The 19,273-nt window shown below is 37.2% G+C and overlaps 2 protein-coding genes across 2 annotated transcripts; both read left to right on the forward strand.

Annotated features, from left to right (window-relative positions):
• The first annotated feature begins 767 nt into the window (after window positions 1-767).
• Window positions 768-14,590, forward strand: LOC116300665 (importin-13). Its single transcript, XM_089030495.1, has 31 exons — window positions 768-1,104; window positions 1,554-1,679; window positions 2,598-2,656; window positions 3,136-3,244; window positions 3,666-3,758; window positions 4,122-4,175; window positions 4,499-4,571; window positions 4,678-4,739; window positions 5,232-5,389; window positions 5,638-5,722; window positions 5,884-6,006; window positions 6,187-6,267; window positions 6,711-6,791; window positions 7,122-7,179; window positions 7,289-7,338; window positions 7,873-7,968; window positions 8,181-8,325; window positions 8,576-8,760; window positions 9,110-9,136; window positions 9,521-9,655; window positions 10,104-10,208; window positions 10,605-10,682; window positions 10,985-11,122; window positions 11,269-11,365; window positions 11,712-11,764; window positions 11,865-11,931; window positions 12,020-12,078; window positions 12,297-12,386; window positions 13,012-13,113; window positions 13,661-13,740; window positions 14,105-14,590. Exons 1-31 carry the CDS (start codon window positions 1,054-1,056, stop codon window positions 14,196-14,198), a joined length of 2,814 nt encoding a protein of 937 aa, XP_088886621.1. The 5' UTR covers window positions 768-1,053; the 3' UTR covers window positions 14,199-14,590.
• Window positions 14,591-16,985: 2,395 nt separating this feature from the next.
• LOC116300666 (melanocyte-stimulating hormone receptor-like) lies at window positions 16,986-18,318 on the forward strand. The gene has a single exon (XM_031709577.2). It carries the CDS (start codon window positions 17,188-17,190, stop codon window positions 18,211-18,213), a length of 1,026 nt encoding a protein of 341 aa, XP_031565437.1. The 5' UTR covers window positions 16,986-17,187; the 3' UTR covers window positions 18,214-18,318.
• The last annotated feature ends 955 nt before the right edge of the window (window positions 18,319-19,273 follow it).

A 19,273-nucleotide genomic window follows, 5' to 3' on the forward strand; every position in this document is an offset into this window, starting at 1 on the left:
GCGCATTAGATATGCCTAAACATAACTTGGCTAAACTTCTTATGCGCATCAGCTTTGTCGTAAATCAAATCTGAGATGTATTTTCTTCCGTCTGATTCTGTCAACACAAGTGGATGGATCTTCGAGGAATCTCCCCGTGGGATATTAATACTGGCGTATACATGTGTATTTGGCAACGTAATTGGATTGAAGTATAAATGAGCTGGAATGAAATGATACCTCGATCAAAAGGTCGTCGGCACAAATGCGATTCGACCCACCGCCTTCAAGCTTCAGCTAGGTATGTGGACAGGCAAAGACTTGCTGCATTGAGAATATGTTGTTGAACGTTGACGAATTGAATAGTATGGTGAGAAAGATTGTGTTTTTGTTTGTTTTGTTTTTGTTGTTTTTCGTTTTTACTTTTTTGGAGGCTACTAGTTAGAAATCAGGACACCTTCTATTCTAACCGAAAAATTAGTACAAATTATAGTCCAGTGGACATAGCTAAGGAAAAGTCATGACGAAAATAAGGCTTTACAGAAATAGATGGTAATTCTAGTCTGGTTTATTATTCGTATAATCCAAAGTCAGTCTGTCAGCACTGAAGAAGACCCAATGTACGCTGGCTAGGGTCACAATAATAATTTCTTTGAGAAGAGAGAGGATTTTATTTATTTTTGTCAGGAGAATATGAAGTAACTTACTTAATATTCTCTTGTTTTTGTATGATGTAGCTTCTTTCAACCCCCCCCCCCCCTCCCTTCTAGAAAGGGTCACTTAACAAATTGCCTTGTAAATAAGATCACTTATCAACAGTTTAGGGCCCAATCAAGAAGTAAAATGACTTAATAGAAGGTATTTCCTTAAAACATGTTTCGACAAAAGCTCAATATGATTATATTTTTTCGACAAAAAACCGAGAGAAAACAAATCAAGAGCCCGCAGTAACATTGAAGGTGATAACACACAAAACATGCGCAAAAGAGATTTACGCATCCAATATGGCGGATGGGTTAAGAGATTCCGACAAGAAAGGGATTATCATGAAAAATACGTGAAGATTCATCAGCGATGGACAGAAGTGAGCAAGATATACAGACTTTGCTTTACCAGTGTGAGCAGGTTGGTCTTAGAAACGCATTTCAGACTCCTGATCGTATAGAAATAAGCACTGATCGACAGAGAACAAAACAAAGAAGAAAACCAGAATCGTAACTAGACTTTCTCTTTCTCTTTGTACGCGAATCTGTCTTCTCTTTGCCAGTGTTTTACACTGTAAATAGTTAATTTATTATCGTATTCTAGATTGATTTGGTTATAGCAATACAAATTGAATTTTTTACTCAAATATCTTATCCTAGTGTTTTGAGGTGAACATGCATATGATAAGTCTCATAAGCTTTCATGTCTTGTTCAGTTCGGGTATTATTAAAAAGCACATGGTCTGCACGCGATCGCGAGCGAAACTATAAAACTGAGTTGTGTACATAGAATTAATGTTCATTAAAAAATTCCCTAGCGTGCACTGAATTTTTGTTGTAAACTGGTTTTTCCTGTTTGGACCACTTCAGGCTCTGCTCACTCTGTATAACAACAAGACGTCAGATAACAGACAACAAGCTCACCAGTGGCTACTGGACACACAGAAGTCCCAACAAGCTTGGCAGCTTTGCTGGAGATTAATGGCAAAGGACAAGGTCTGTCCAGATTATTTGAATTTAAGAACCTTCTATCTAAGTAGTGATGTGGGTGCTGGGTGTATTGTGCCATAAACTGGAGAAAATTGTATAGGTCATATTAAGGAAGCAGGGTTAATGATGATTCTAATGCATTCTCTCATACTGCCACAGTCATCAGTGTCATCATACTGTAGCTTTGAGGACCAGTAGGCTATCGGTTTTCAGTACTATAAGGCTTTTAAGCTGTGATGTAATTGTGGGTCCAATCCAGGGCTCGAAATGAAAAAAAATTTGTAGCCTGCCATAGTAGATAAAGGAGGTCATTCCAGTAAATTTTGCCTGCCATTTTATTATTCATTTGGTAATGCATCGTCATTTTTGCCTGGCAAACCTGAACTTTGGCCTGTCATTTTGCCATTGGCCGGCCGCTATATATTTCAAGCCCTGCGATCACACAAAAGATCTCTAAAATCTTGCCACTACAGCTGTAGATGTACTTATTCCCAGGATTTACATGTATTCTCTACCTTCAACAATTAGATATACAGTATATAAAGAGAAAATAAAATCCTGCTATGAAGAAAAAAAATCAGAATAATTTCTATAGAAGTAATTATTAATTTGAACCCAGAAGTTGTTTTTCGTTCTAAATTACGTCACACTTAACAGCTCTATGAAGTGTTACCATATTTGAATGAAGTCTATAGATTGATTAATTAATATTATCATTCCTGAACCTACTGTAATATGTGAGTTGAGTTGCTTTACTTGGTTTTCCTCCAGTTTCTGCATGTTTATCCTTCCTGTACCCCTTTAAAAATCAACTACTAAGTTCCATTTTGATCTGTCATCAAAGGCTTAAACATGAACCTCTGGATAATGCCTGATTATTAAGAACCACATATTTACATACGATATACTTTTATACTTTTCCAGGCAGCTGAAATTCAGTTTTTTGGTGCTTCCATGCTACATTTTAAGATTTCTAGATATTGGTATGTATTGCAATACTATTCTAACTACACTACAGGCCAGAAGTTTTACAGGATCAACTGCATGTTTTGTGCATGGACCTAGCGCATGTGATCTGTTCGTACGCATGGGATCCTACCATACGTGTGTATCCTGTATGAGTGGAAAAAGTTAATGAGGTCCTACTGACGCAGCATGTAATAAGCTAAAATATTCTAAGTAGCCCTGTACACAAGAGTCAGAAGAAGAAGTATCACTGAAAACAGTGTTGTAGCATATTTACTAATAAAAGTATAATATGGTTTGAGCCTAGGTGTTGATTTTTTTAAAGTGTGATCATCTGGGTGAGTGTATAGTCTTGAGAAAGACTGTTGCTGATGGTGACTAACGTTTCAACAACCTGAGCTGAAGTCAGCTTCAGAGTAAACCAAGAGAGAAAACAAAAGGCAGTTGATGGTCATATTTACTGATTAATTATACATTTTACTTATTGTTTCCTAAGGCTAGAGCTTCCAGAAGAGCAGTATGAACCTTTGAGGTCAGAGATATTTAAACAAATCCTGGCTTTTTCTGGAGGACCTAAAATTGTCTTAACAAGGCTATGTGTTGCAGTAAGTATATTAGAAGTGATGTTGAGTATATGGAAAGGACACATAGGGTAGCAGTGAGGTTCAAAATCAGATCAGAAAGAAAAATTTAAAAATGTGAGTCTTTAATTACTTGTTACTGTAGTTTAACAGTCCTACATTCTAATCAGATACAGTGGTTGAAGAAATATATACTCATGTGACTGCTAAATTATATTCCCATTTAATTATTTATCAAAAAAAATGAATGGGAAAAGAAAAATGGGAAAATTAAAAAAATTGCTGTATGCATAATTTTGTGGCTATGTGTGGTTGTTTTTTTTACTTTTGATTTATTTATTTACTTTTTATCACATATTTCTTGTGAAGGTGCCATACATACTTAGGCTTCTTGAAATGGTGCTATAAAAATACATATTATTATAGATTATGATTAATATTTCAGCTTGGAGCATTTGTTCTACATACCATGCCACATCACTGGGAAAATGCTACTTCTGATATCATAGCAACATTACATTCAGTCACGCCTAACCAGGTATGTCAAGTGCACAGCTTCTACTGAATGGCCATATAACACATCTCCTATACTTCTACATCTTAGTCATAGGATAGGCTTTATCTAGAATGTGTATAACTATCCATTAAGTTTCCATTATAGCTCTACAGAGTAGAACAGACTAGTTGTTTTTGCCAGATTTGGGCATAACGCTCACCCATTTCAGACAGCTTGTTATTCCTTTTAATAGGGTTCATTTACATACCTGATGAGAGTTTGTTAGATTTTTCCCTTGATTTGAAGAAATAGAAATTGAAGGGATATGTCTGGTTGGCCGACATTATGGGCATAGATTCCTCAATAACGCTTTATCATTCTTACTCATCTTCTTTTTGAATTTAGGAAGGTATAAAGTACAATGCACTGCTTGAACTTCTAACAGTATTACCAGAAGAGGTTAGTACAATACATTGTACTGTACATAGCGAGTATTTAGACATGTACATGTACCAAACTGTTTTTCGTTTACTAGAATATATATATAGTAGTAATAAATTATGCGTTCGGTGTGTATATAATGAAGTAGAGAGAATAAGAGAAAAATATTATATAATAATATATTAATATGATATTTTTCTCTTATTCTCTCTACTAGAATATATATAGTGGTTTAATGGCAGCAAGGAGAACCCCTAAAACAATTCTGCTGCAAAATCAATATAGTTTACACTATAGTGTTGTTGATATAGTGGTTGAAAAACACTTTTTCTTTTGCATAGTTTATGACAGCAGAACTAAAGGCATCAAACAGAATGACACTAAGAGACGGATTGAATAAAGCAATACCTCATGGTAAAGATACTGTACAGTAGTACTTAACTTTTTTTGGAGAAAATGCATTAAACCTTATCCAATATATCCTTTGTGCTTAGAGGAAATTTGAAACTATATTTTTCAGTACTACAAATAACACAAGCAGAATTGACTTCCCCATCATCCTCAGTACAAGACAAATTACAGGTATATCTGTTGATCAGGGGCCACAGAAGGGGTGGAGCAGGGGGGCTACAGGTTTGCTTTGCAGGCCCTTGTTTTTTGATACATGTCTACGTCAATCTCTACTATTCTTCACTGGAAGTTTAATAAACCTCTTTGGCGCATATACTGTTTTCCCATTTCAGACCACGTGTCATTCTCTAGAGTATCATTTCTTTGTTTAATGGTGGCACATAAGAAGACACACAAATATTGATGCCACTCCAACAAACAACCTTATTCTCAAGAGAATGACACTGTAATCTAAAATAGGAAGCATTACACCCAAGCTACATGTAAAAGAAGGTCTAGATGTATTGTATAAATATATAATGATGATGATGATGATGATGGTGATGAGGGTGATGATGATCAAATGTTATAGATAGGAGTGAACCCCCTTTCTCCACCCTCATTGTCCATCATTAATAATAATGCTTGCAGTTATTATAATAAACTAGTACTTAATCTTACCAGGCATTGCGGTGCATAACCAGCTGGGTGCAGTTTGGAATCTCATTGTCAGATCTGAACGTCTTTCTTCCTGTGTTGTTTGAAGCCGTCAGCAAGCCTGAACTATTTGATGCATGTGTAGATCTGTTGGTTGATGTTATCAGCCATCCTACCAGTCACAAGTAAGAAAAAACTTCAGTTTATTTGTTCAATTTGGAGATTTTGTATCTGTTTCCAATCTCACAAACGTCTTCATTACAACTATGATTACCCTATTAAATCTAAAAAACTTGTATAAAATTGCAAATTCTAAACAGGTGTTCCCTGGGGATGGATAAATGAAAGAACAAAAGAAAGAAGAAAAAGATTAAAGTAATAGACAAAATGAATGAAGAAAATATATCTTACAGTTTCTTGTATGTAATTTCAGGTACCCAAATTCTGTATGGAAATTTGCTTCAAACTTGACACAACTTCACTCTTTATTAAGAAACTCCTTGGATTCTTCTGACATGGTAAGTTATAAGAGAAAAAAATTGTAACCAGGATTAAGATAATATACAAAAAAATTGATTAAAATATTTATTGTGCATACCATAAAATCTTGGTTTTTGCAATTATGCTCAGTATTCACGGGGCATTCAAACTTACTGTATTTTGTTTCTTCATACAATAGGATGTAGTGTGCGGTATTTGTAGGATTTTAGTATCACTTGGTGAAACACACACAAAGCTTCTGCTGTTTCCTGAATCAAATGAAAGACAACTAGTCAGCATGGAAATTGTACAAGCAATCTTGGTAAGTAACTATTATGATCACCACAAGAAACTAATCGCACTCAGCTACTCCTTGTAAGACTCTTACCCTTCCTTCATGCTTATCAACCTCCTTCGTGCAACAAAAACTCAATGGAAGCATTCTCAACAACCAATCCTTAGAGTAAGTGCCTATTTTTATATTAATCTGGTAATTTTTCAGGAGTGCACGAATGCAAATGGATGGTATCCTGTAGATGAACAATGCAGTGAAATGACTTTGAATTTCTGGTACACATTACAGGTATGAAAAATGGACAAATGATTACAGTGTACGAATCATGCATTAAACCTTATTAGTTCCTGGTAATCAATAAGGCTTTGCATAACTTTGTGTGTGGAACCAAAATGTTTCCTTGTGGAAAACCAGAGTCGAACATATTACTATTAGTCCAGGATTAGGACTTTATTTGTCTATTTTGCCAATCAACCCTGGGCTGGCATTAATAATGCTTTGCATAACTTTGCTGGTGGAACCAAGATGTTTCCTTGTGGAACACCTGACTTGAGTTTTCCAAAACCATAATTATTGCTAATCCTGAATTCTGTATAAATATATTAACAGCTTAGAGTGTCATATTAATAAACCTTGAGTAGCACTTCCTTCCATGACTTCCTCTTTTGATGATACAGTATTTACCAGAGTAAATAACGTACAGTTCTCTAATGTTATACTTTTTGCATCAGGATGATATATATTCACAAGATGCAGCAATACAACTGCAACTACGTAGTGCTTATGAACCAGTATTCAATGCATTATGTCAGGTAAGCTTACAAACATTGATATCATGACCTTGAGGGTAGTCAAAGTAATCGCAGTTTAAAATTCTCTGTTCAGAAATTAGCCTTGATTTTTATGTAAAATATTCATGTCTTCCAGCAAATCCCATTGAAATTTCAAGAGTGTTTGTATTTTGAAAGTTGTGCATTCTTTACTTTTATTACCATTTATATAATTTGTGAAAATTTTAAAGCTGAAAGGAGCCTATCCCAGAATAAACAAGTTTGTAATCAAGTTAGGCTATGAAATGCTGTATTCTATGAATTCAAAATGCCTCTTTGAAAGAATATTTTGTAATGATTTTATCTTAAAAGGTTTTCCTACAAAAAGTGCAGTACCCTACGGACAGTGAATGGAATGGCTATAGTTCAGGTAAGATAAGGATTGATCAGAAGACTGAACTTAAAAGAGCATTTAATGCGATTTAAGGAATTTGATCCAGATATGCTATGTAGATTTACAATTGTTTGTATGATTTCAGATGAAAAAGAACAATTTCGATATTACAGACAAGACGTCTCAGATACCATGGTAAATACTTATTTATAAAAAGGAGGACACATTTCTAGTGAGGTTCAGTGTGTAGTCATATTTATACACTTATTTCAATAAAGTTAGCCACCTGAAAAGCTACAAAGGTGGGACCGACAAGGATTATGGGTAGATACATTTTACATGTTTCAACCGCTTGATAACTGTTCATGGACTTGAGATCTTCTACCAGTTACATGTTAACCTCCTTTGAGCATCCTCAACTGCTGCAGTTTGTGTCAAAAGCTTTACTTGTTGGATATAAAACATTTCCCTATGATTCTCAGCAATCACAGCTTTCTAGGTTTTTCGGTGACTAACTTTATTGAAATAAGTATATATATTTTGAAATATCCCACTAAAAACTATGCAAATGGGAATAAAAAAATTAGAAAGTCCTTCTCATTCTTGGAATAAAATATATGCACTATGTATAATATTGAATCTACATTATCAGTAGAGCGCAGTGCACATCACCTGTACTTTCCCTTCCTAGTACCACTTTTAACAATGGGTATTGATTTATGTTAACAGATGTACATATACTGTGTAACAGGGCCACTACTGTTACAACAATTACATGGAACACTTTCAACATTACTGTCTGGCGAATCCTCCCCTACATGGCAGGTATTATGCTGAACTTGTTGGATATCAATTGTTCGTTCTAATGCTTGGAAAAAATCTTTGTATTGCAGTTAGGTTCCATGAATATGTTTTTTTCAGTTATGATTTATTTAATGGTGCAAAAGGAGGGGGGAGGGTGACAAGTCACCACACCTGGATCTACCCCTTCTCTGCTCTTGAAAGCACTAAGTGTATTATTATTTTCCAGTCAACAGTCAGTAGAAGCCACCCTTTATCTTGTACAAGCAGTATCAGAAAATGTCGAACCAGAGGAAGAAGTATTTTTGCCTGCTATTCTCTCACTGCTTCCGAAGCTACCTTCTCACCCTAAAGTATCCCAGACTGCTCTAATCATGGTCGGTAAGGATTGTCATTTGTAACTTTAATTTTTTTACATTTTTGAAATGGATTCGGTGTTATTTTTTCTTATTTAAGGCCACGTGTCATTCTCTTGAGTACTGTTTCTTTGTTAAGCAGTATCTCTTAAGCAAGAACACATAAATGTATAATTACATGGTCTTGTCCCAAGACTGACAAGAGTGGTCAAGACTGACAGACTACATGTACCTAGAGTCAAGTGTGTGATTTCCACTGATATCCTTTATTTTAGGGTCGTATTCCGAATGGTTGAACAGCCACATAGACCAACTCAGGTCAGTGTTGCCTGTATTGTTAAGTGGCCTGACGCAGGAGCACTTGGCGTCTTCTTCCACGCAAGCACTTCGAGGGATATGTGAAGAATGTGTACAGGATCTTGAGGAAGATATCCTACAAGAGATTTTATCACACTGCCAGGTACAGCTTGCTATCAATAGACGACTTTTCAGATCGCGTGTAGAGACTTTTACCAGCTGACTGGCGAATTCGTAATAGACCCTTTGCATATGACGTCAAAGCTGCTCAATTTGGAGGACAAAATAAAAATTTTTTAATCTAATGAGAATTGGAAACCTGTTGTTATGTCCTCCAAATTGAGCTGCATTGCGACGTGCTGCAAGGGCCCTATAGAATGTAGATTGATGTTTGAGCATGAAGGGCAGTAGCTACGCTTTACTAAAGGCTGGTAATGAGATTCATGAGATTCAATCAGCGGACTGATGAATGATATAGATATTCTATTCTAAAAAAAATATATTTTCTGTAGGCTGCTCTTACTGGATCTGTTATCAAGGTACGTATATTAATTGTTCATCGCAACCGTAAAAAGAACCTATTGGATTTATATTACTGTGTGTGTGTGTGTGTGTTTGTGTGGAGAGGGGGGGGGGGGGGGGGGGTGGGGGAGCCACACGCTACACGACGCGGAATTGTGGACGTCAATATTAAACCAATCTCACTGGCGCGCGAGATTAGACCATGTGATCGGACACGGCACGTGCATGGTGTGTTCTTTCCGTATGAGTGGGAACGTATGGTACTGACTTGCAGCACAAATAAACCATGTCATTAAATTTTTCTTCTCTTTCCCTTCTTTTTTTAATCTTAATTGAAACAATATTCTAGCGGATTTTAACAGATTCTAACGGTTTTTTTCATTTCATTTTTTTTAATCCAGGACCGGGAACGTTTACGTTGCATGGAGTGCATTGGGTACGTGTTGTCTGTTCAACCACATTCTCTAGTCATGGAGAAGCTGCATAACGCTGTTGGGCCATACTTACAACTGTTGTCCCAAATAGTTACTCAACAGGTATCTTATGCTAGTTTTCCTTTCTTTTACACGTTTATCTAGCTTGAGTCTTTTATCAAACCTTCAAATTTTATCGATATCCTAAAACAACCTCTGGGCTGATCAAAGTCAGGGCATGGCTAACTCACAGATTGAACCCTGAAACAACCTCTCGGCTGATCTAAGTCAGGGCATGGCTAACTAACTCATGGACTTGAAATTTAAAGAGCCTGCCAGAGAAAAACCATCGAATCAAAGGAAGGGACTTAATAAAATGTATGCAATTTCAAATAAATTCTTTGTGGAAAGAGTCTAAATTAGACCAGAAAACAAATAATATACGTTATCTAGAACGGCCAGTCTAATTTACTGAGACTCTTGAATTGCATTCATTTTATATCTTTTTAGACTATGAACTCTACTCACGTATAATGCCATTTCCTTTTAACGTAATGTTTGTGTGATTCAGCCTTCCAAGGAACTCAAACCAAGACTGCAGTTCTCTCTGAAGATCTTTGCTGTGTTGTTCAAGTGTTTAGTGCCAGGCTCCCTTGCATCTAACCACAGCCACCCCGTAAGCATAAACTTTCTTGTGTGCAGTTGCGAAAAGATCTCGTATGAGTAATGAGTGACCGCGTTGTGTAAGGAATCCGGATTCTCGAAATATTAGGAATTTGAGATCTCGGAATCTGGAATTCAAGATCCATAACAATATTCCAGATACCCTTGCTTGAACTTTTATCATATGCGGTGTCCATGTCTTTTCTACGAGAATAAAACTTGATATATATCTTGGTACTAAGTTGTACAAATGCATTTTAACCCTGGACCAGATATTTTTCTTTTCCACCCACGTTTCTGGCTCATGATCAGTGCCGAGTCACGTGAGCAGAGTGTGTTGCTCTCAAATGGCTTCCGAATTGTGATTGGATAGTATGAGTTTTGATACCTTTTTGTGGTTCTACTTTAGGCAGCTCCTGTTTTAAGAGAAGTTATGACGTCATTAAAGTCTCTAAACTCCTGGATTCGCGACAATGACGTAGCTCAGGTATGTACCCACAATGCATAATGTATGAGAAATCATAGCCTAGAAGTGCGCTCATAATGCAAAGAATACATATGACGTTATACAGTCATTCGTCACTTTTGCAAAATGCGCGCGAAATTTGCAGACGCGTCCACCTATTCAGCGCGGGAAAGCTTAGGTATGAACGCACAATGCAAACGAAGCACGTGACTTCATAGCTCTGACATATACCCTTGAAACTCAGAGTGTGCATGTGAAGCCATGTATTCCTTTTCCCTGGCACTTATTCATGTTTAGTTTTTCTTTTGCTTACTTTTTTGTAGGACGTTTGTCTGTGTCTTGAGCGAGCCATCGATACAATAAGGGATCACATGGGACCTCTTGTGCCAGAAATTGCACAGCTTATCATCGAATTCTTCTCTATGTTACCACAAAGTTGTCTTCTTGATACAGCAACTATGGTAAGTACTATTTTTCTTTTCCTCATTTCCACTTTTTCTCTTCCCGTCGTTTCTTCCATTTCTTGTTTGTCTCTCATACATGATTTTCCACTTGTATTTTTTAGGTTTCGCTCCCATCTTTATTGTTTATTTAATTTTGTTTTTAGTTTGTTGGTATGTACGGAGGCGAAGAACCACACATGGCTACTGTAGCATTAACATTTCAAAGACTTTCCACGATAATATTACAGCTTCTTCAAACCAGTAAGAAACATTTCCAACAACTGTTGTCTTCCATTTGTTCTTCTTCTCCTTCTCCTTCTCCTTCTCCTTCTCCTTCTCCTTCTCCTTCTCCTTCTCCTTCTCCTTCTCCTTCTCCTTCTCCTTCTCCTTCTCCTACTCCTTCTCCTTCTCCTTCTCCTTCTCCTTCTTCTCCTTCTCCTTCTCCTTCTTCTCCTTCTCCTTCTTCTCCTTCTCCTTCTCCATGCCCGTCTCCATCTCCATGCCCGTCTCCATCTCCATGCCCTGCCCCCTTCTCGTTGTCCATCTCTATCTCCTACTTCAACTTATTAAATGCCTGCTTTTTAAACTTCATCCTTCTTTGTTCCAGACCTGCAAGAGCACCCAGACATACTTCAGTCCTACATGCAGTTTGCAGCTCGAGTAAGTAAATAAATCTCCTCTTAAAACTGATAAACTTCGTCGTCCAAGGTGCCCAATAATAGTTTTCATTCTTGTGCTAAGTGTTTCTATTGTATTATAGGCAATAAGAACAAACACACAACTAGTGTTTGGAGGAGATGGGATGGCAACACATATATTTCAATGTGGTATGTAGTTTGTTTGTAAGTGTGGTTACACCCATTTACCTTGATAAGTCGGTTTTTCATCGTTCTGTTTTGTGTCGATTCGTAACAGGATTAGCAGCCATCGCTCTCCCTGATTCGCACTGTGTCAGAGCTGCTTGTAACTTTCTTGTAAGTAGATCTTGATAGTAATAATGACATTAAAGATCACCGGTTGATCACGTGACGATGAATGTGACAGCGATGATGGTGATGATGATGATGATAAGTATTATAGTGGTCAAGGTAATGATGATGACGTAAAAGTGAAGATAATGATTAGGTAATGGATGATGGTGGTGATACATGACGAGGATGATATTGATGATGATTTGTCCAATCCATCCCAGGTAGTATTTATAAATACATATGAAACCCAAGAAATAACAAAACAAATCCTTAATGCATATGGCCAACATCTAGTAGGACAAGCAATAACGGTGAGTTTTTTAAGCAACCATACCGAGCCCAGGCAGTATACTGTCGTGCTAAGGAATTAAATCACAACGAATTCCGGCGACCGATTTGAATTCACCGTTTTCCATACGTCGGTTCACTGGTCAAACACAAAGCATTCAGTCGAGGTTGCAAGGTTCAAATTTGAATAATCCTTTGAAAGTACCTTGGCACCTCGCTCGAGCGCTTTGTGTTTGACCAGTGAACTGATGTATGGAAAATGGTGAATAACTGATCTGCACTGACTATGCCTCTCATACGTGTGAAAATGCTTTTTTTCCTCCAACACAAGGCTAGTCAGTCGCTTGTCAGTGCAGAACGATAGTTATTCAAATTAGGTCGCCATATTTTGATTCGGTGTATAAGGGGAACAGACTAACTTTACTGTTATAAATCTCGCCTTCTGATTGGTTGGGGGCGCATGCTTTATGAGAAAACACTACGCTTTGTGCTTCTCCTAACACCTCTCTCGTGGTCTACAAACCCACAAACCATTTACAGCACGCGCGCGCGTTTTCTATTTATTCCTTAGTAGCCAAAATTGTATCCTACAAGTAAAAAGCTTCTGAAGAAAATAAATGGATTTTTTTTTGTGCTGTTTATTGTTAGGGTATTGGTGGTGGGGTACCTCGTCAGTGTACTGACTTCTTAGCAGAAATCTTACTGACACTAAATAAACGATGCGTGGAACTCCTTTCAAAATGGATGCAGGTAGAGTGACAGAGATTATTCCTTTTAGCAATAGTCCCCTTCACAGTTAGTCCCCTTCAAAGGTAGCCGTGCCTTTGCATTGAAGCGAGACGAACGGTGAGCTTGCAATGACAGAGACATGTGAATAATTGTCCAAGGTGTTAAAAAAAGGTCTCTATCATTGCAAGCTCACCGTTCGTCTCGCTTCGATGCAAAGGCACGGCTACCTTTCAAGATGGCGCAGGGAACTGTGAAGGGGACTATTCGCTCGAGACAAAGGCGTGCCCATTCTTCTGACTTTAGTGAATCATATCATGACACGAAAAAAATATGAAGCATCTTCAATGACGTTTTTTTACGTTCAAAATACAACTTAATTTGACTGACCAAGTTTAAAATTTCGCTGGAGACTGTCGCATCTGAAGCTTCTAACTCCCACCCTAATTCCAAGCTTGGCTTTCAAGGAAAGCCAGAGCCCCACACCCTGATAAAACGTATCCTTCACCTTAGTCATGCCATAGCCTTGAAACATGCCCTTCTAAATGGCTCTGCATTTTGTTATTGTCAGGCCGTCCTTGAGGTACAGGGATTCCCTTCAACGCTGGTTACTCCAGCACAAAAACAGCAGTTTTCGAGCTCGATTTTAAGGTAAGGAGGACGGGAATAGACTTCTTTACCTTGGGCGTAATGTTTTCCCATTTCAGACCACGTGTCATTCCCTAGAGTATCATTTCTTTGATTAAGAATTGCGCTCGGTTGCGCATGAGAAGACACATGAATATGGATACAACTCAAACAAAGAATCTTATTCTCAAGGGAATGACACGTGGTCTGAAATGTGAAAACATTACGCCCAAGGTTGATTTTATGTTGTACTCTTTAACTAATCCAATCTCTTCGAGTGGACTCCTTCCCATGATCTTATTTGCTTTTCTTTATTCTCTCTCGTACTGTCTCTCAATCACGTTCGTTCAATCTCAAACATTTTTTTTTTTTTTTTTGTTGCATTCAGAGGTCGAGCTCAGAAGAGTAAAGTCAAAGAATCAGTGAAAGAATTTTCCCTTTTATGCCGAGGTCTTTATGGCTTCCCTTATACGAACACCTGACAGAGCATGCGTGGAATTGCGGTGAAAATGTGACGTGAGCCGACGCTACGTAAAACTCTGGTTCGCATATGAATGCGCGCACATGGTTTTCAAAGCGTTGACGCTGTTCAGATAAACGAAGCCTCAGATTCTATACATCAGTTCTTCTAACCAAAATCAATGTACAAAATGCTTGGCACAGAGCTAGAACATCGTATTCTACTTGTGATAAACAGAGAGGAAATGAAAAAAATATAATAATGACTACAAAATTAAATTAAAATTAAATTCCTATCAGCGATTTTATTATCGATTTCGTCAGACGAAAGATTGAAAACAGGCAAGCATTGAATTAAAACTGTAATGGACTGAAAATAGTATCTATTTTTGTAAGTAAAAATACTGCCAGTTAATCCTTTTACTATCATTATTGACGTCAACTTAGTGGTTTTCATGGTTCTCATCTTGATTTCTTGCCTAAATTGCTTTTTGTATAACTGATTAAGACAGTTTCGAGGTAATCATAGTCTTCTGATGTGCTGTGGTTATCGTACACTTAGCTTGATGGAGACACTTCTTTATTAATAACCTGGGGAAAAGCGATGCACAGATAGGGATAAGTAAAAACGTATTCATCTGTTTTGTTGGGGCAACACCTATTAGGATTTGACGCTTCGGAATCATTTGTCGTTCTGAACACTGTCTGAAAATAGCGTCTCGCTAGCTCTTAATCATGATCGACATCATCATTGACACGTACCATCATCGTTATTAACACTGTTCTAAGACATCAACAGCATCGTTACTATCATTACCATCATTACCATCTTCGTCATTGGTCATTAAAGTGCTTATAAGCCTTTACTGTATTCCGAAACGAGTGCAGTGTTGCATATTAAATGATCCCTTATGTTACGTCATAGGCCGCATTAACATATTGGAAATATAAACCTTCGTATCTCAAAGACCCGACATTCAAATGACGAATTATTTTCACAATCAACTATTCACTATTAAAGAATCAATTCTGAAAATATTGTGTAAAGACTTATAAGCACTTTAAGTGAACTTCGATGCCACCATCGTAATCGTCATATTCAGTCACAAGCAGTCCTTTATATCAAATTTCTCATCGTTCATTACCATTTCAAGGTGTCAGAAGACATCATTCTCCATCATCGTCATCCGTCCACCACCACCTGCACCATCATCGTCTATTATTATTATCTTTGCCGTATTTTCAAATTAAAGGAATGAAATGTCATCGTCACTACCAATGACCAGCACGAACACCATCTTTGTCATTGTCATCATCAACGTCTTCCATCATGCATTTGGATTATCATCCTCCGTCCAATTTTGGCATTTCATTTGTCGAGGAAACAGGTTTCATTCATACCACTAAAAGCTGATAACAATGAAAATATAAAATACCATTTGCAATTGATAACAATCACCATGACTATCACCTTACTTTCAACCATCATAAACTTTTGTACTATTAACTATAGTATTCACTATCAGATTGTCATGCTTTACACGATTAAGCCACTTTCTGGACTTATTAAAAGCTGTTTGACGACAAGCTACGAATTGAGTGATAAAACATAATGCTAGGAAATTGTGAGGTCGTATTTATCGGCGACTTTTAGGGTTGCCTTACCAACGCGACTGACAACTAGACTAATCGTCGTTCTCGGCCGACATTTCTGGAAGTTTAAGTAAAAACTGGCTAAAAACTTAATGAATTCTAAAATTCTGCTAGAGAATTGATTAATTAAAAGAAAGCTATATTTTCCTTTCACTTTTTTGAAACACTTTTATTTGTCATAAAGAAGTTCTGAATGACATTTGATATCGATGCCTTTTGCGAAGAGAAGTGTGCGAGCCAGTCTTGTGTGGTCAAGATTGTGACAGTTTGTAGAGGGTCAGTGTTTCGTGCCATCCTTCCATCAAACGATGACATTCGGCTTTCTACTTAATACTATATCGTATAAACGCAAAGCTTTCCTGGACAAATACAGCACTGAGCCTGTCATTTCAGCCGTTGATATATTCAAAGCAATGCAAAAGTTATAACCTAACTTTCCTAAAAATGCTCATGTTAGAGTGATACCATATATCCGGAAAAAGTTAACTAACAAAATCGTTCAAAACAGTGCAAAGTTTTGTAGGTCTACGGTCTCTGATGTCTACTCTTATAATTTTTGCAAATTTGTACAATTTCCTACAAAGGTTTTCACAGATATATGGTGTGCACTCTACTCTGTTGGGTTGAAAAATGGTTGCGAATTGGCGACCTTTTTGTAAGCATCCGACCTTCTCAAAACAAAAAATATTTATATTGTCTCTCGAATAAAGCAGAGGAACTTGAAGCTAAAAACATGATGGTAAATCATAAGCCAACATTTTACCTATCACCAACATTATCTCTCATTTTGTACAAAAAAAGAATACATTTTGGTTTAAATTTCATCATATAGCAACTGCGTTTCTCACTATCAATATCAATGGAATTTGTAATATTAAATGCCTACATTTTTCTATTTCATTTATTCTTCTCTTGACGTTTCCTTTATCTTTCTTCCCTCTATTGATTTCTTTTCTCTTTTCCTCTTTTTAATAAAGAAAAAAAGGTGTCTACGGAATCGCAGCTGTCAGGCTATCCAATATCCAAATTCAGCAGTTATCTTTGATCGATATTAATTCAGCTATCGGTGCTATTAAAATGTTGGAATTAAATGTCATACTCCTTACCGTAAGAACTAATGAGTGCGAAAATCACTATTGACATACGGTATTTGTTTTGTTGACATTTTATATTTGTTGCTGCACGACCAAATAAAACGCTCTTTCGTGTCTCAATCATAGTGTTTACACGATGGAAGAAGATGATTGTGATAACGAATTCGAAGGCCACTTAAGAGGAGCCTGACAAGCATCAGTCTGCCTGACTTTTCTGGGGAATACTAAGGATTCTCACTCACAGTAGCAACTCTAACAGAAGGAGATGGACGCGTTGAAGCTAGGAGCGAACAATACGACGCTAGGAAGTACGCCTCAAGAATACCAGCAGTGTTTCTTTCTCCCAGAACCGGAGTTCAACTTGGTTTGGAGCGAACGCTATACCACGAATCTAATAACCGCCTTGATTAACTTTGCTCTCATACCGTTCGCCATCACTGCGAACCTATTTGTCATATTAGCAATCACCAAGAATAACTCTCTTCACACTCCATCTCTTATGCTGCTATCGTGTCTGGCCTTTTCAGATTTTCTAATAGGACTAATTGTACAGCCCCTGTATGGAACATTTAGGCTGATGGAAAATACCCACCTTTATGTTCCTTGTGCGTTTAGAGTGGTGTATTCAGAGAGCTTTTGGGTTTGCTATGGAGTGTCGTTTGTGACCTTGAGTGCACTGAGCTGTGAAAGGTATTTGGGTCTCCGTCTTCATCTACGCTACGGTGAGCTCGTTACAACTAAGGGTGTCCTTCAAGTGGTTATTGCCATCTGGATTGGCGATGTTCTCTTAACGAGTTTGCAATGGGTTGGAGACGGCTCGTTTGTTCGTAACTTGCAGATAGCCATCTTCATCTTGTGCTTGCTTGTCACATGCTTCGCTCACTTCAAGATTTTTCGAATCATTCGTCGCCACCAAAGGCAGATCATCGAACAGAATTCAGCGAATCAAGACTCTAATGCTAGTCATTCAAACAGCTACCTTGCACAGAAAAAACTAGCCAAAAATATCACCTACATAGTTGGATTCTACTTGGTATTCAATATGCCTGTGCTGATCGTACAAATGCACCAATTTGCGGGCGGAACAATATCTTCTTTAAACGTTTTTAGCTGGGTAGAAACGATAGCTTTTGCTAAGTCGTCTGTAAATCCTGTTATCTGTGGATGGCGGAACAAGGAAATTCGCCAAGGCATGGCCAAAATCTTACGAAAGTGTCTGTACTTAGAAGCACGCACATCAAATCATGAGGATATAACTGAACAAAGGAGTCAAAGAGATTCCCATGTTTGATTGCCATTTTTATTCCTCTTCAAATTTATTCTTATTTTGGTTTGGCTGTTTTAAGTTTTTCCGTAAATCGTTCTATTTGGAGCAATTAAACTTGAGTGTCATCTACGTATGCCTTGAAATGATCTTGAGGTCTTCGGCATTTCTTTCGCTTTAGGATATCTTTAGCGTGAGTAAATGAAGAATGGGACGCAATAAATGTTTGATATTCTCTCTCTCTCTCTCTCTCTCTCTCTCTCTCTCTCTCTCTGTCTGTCTCTCTCTGTGTCTGTCTGTCTGTCTGTCTGTCTGTCTTTCTTTCTTTCTTTCTTTCTTTCTTTCTTTTTCTTTCTTTCTTTCTTTCTTTCTTTCTTTCTTTCTTTCTTTCTTTCTTTCTTTCTTTCTTTCTTTCTTTCTTTCTTTCTTTCTTTCTTGCTTTCTTTCTTTCTTTCTTTCGAGTGAAAATTGAAATTTTTTTAGATAGCACAAAGCAAACTTGTCACTTTACGTACTTACGCCTTCTTCCTTCTCCTCATTACACTCAAAGATGTTTACCATTAAATAAGCGATATTCGGAGATAACTTAAACAGAACTTTCCGGAAAAATAATTTCGTTAAAAGGGTCAGTCCTTTCGTGGGATATATTGGTGCCCCTTGACAACTGGTCACTTAACTTTACGTCAAAATTAACAAAAGAACTGAACTCTTAGTTTTTTCTTAGTCAAACTAAAGTAACAGTAAACTATTTGCTTTTTCGCAGAGGATATAAACAACTTTTTGTGCGCCACTTCTAATAATAAAGGTCCTCTCATTCTGTCGTGACTGTTTGAAGTCGCGCGTGACAATAATCACGAAATCTTGCGGAAGTCTAAATAAAATAAAACACAAACACTATAAAGCTTCTACTCTTTGAAGAAAATTTAGCATTCAAATTAGAGTTTCGATATTTTTTGAAAATGAATCACAAATATTTCAGATTCGTATGAAAGTAAAAAAAGCTTGATGTCAATATTGAGATTTGGATTTGGCGGTTCAAAAATTTATTGAAAGAATCGTCGTATAGACATTGTTTTTGGTATAAATT

Source organism: Actinia tenebrosa, unplaced genomic scaffold, assembly GCF_029948245.1.
Source record: "Actinia tenebrosa isolate PJP-AT-01 unplaced genomic scaffold, QUT_ActTen_1.0 PGA_scaffold15__27_contigs__length_11533743, whole genome shotgun sequence".
Taxonomy (NCBI): Eukaryota; Metazoa; Cnidaria; class Anthozoa; order Actiniaria; family Actiniidae; genus Actinia; species Actinia tenebrosa.

Excerpts from the sequence above, each read along its gene's own strand:
- LOC116300665 (XM_089030495.1), top strand. The coding sequence starts at position 1,054 with ATGGACAGAAGTGAGCAAGATATACAGACTTTGCTTTACCAGTGTGAG. Across the intron at positions 7,339-7,872 it reads AAGACGTCTCAGATACCATG|ATGTACATATACTGTGTAAC; the intron begins GTAAATACTTAT and ends TTATGTTAACAG. Across the intron at positions 11,765-11,864 it reads ACATGCAGTTTGCAGCTCGA|GCAATAAGAACAAACACACA; the intron begins GTAAGTAAATAA and ends ATTGTATTATAG.
- LOC116300666 (XM_031709577.2), top strand. The coding sequence starts at position 17,188 with ATGGACGCGTTGAAGCTAGGAGCGAACAATACGACGCTAGGAAGTACG.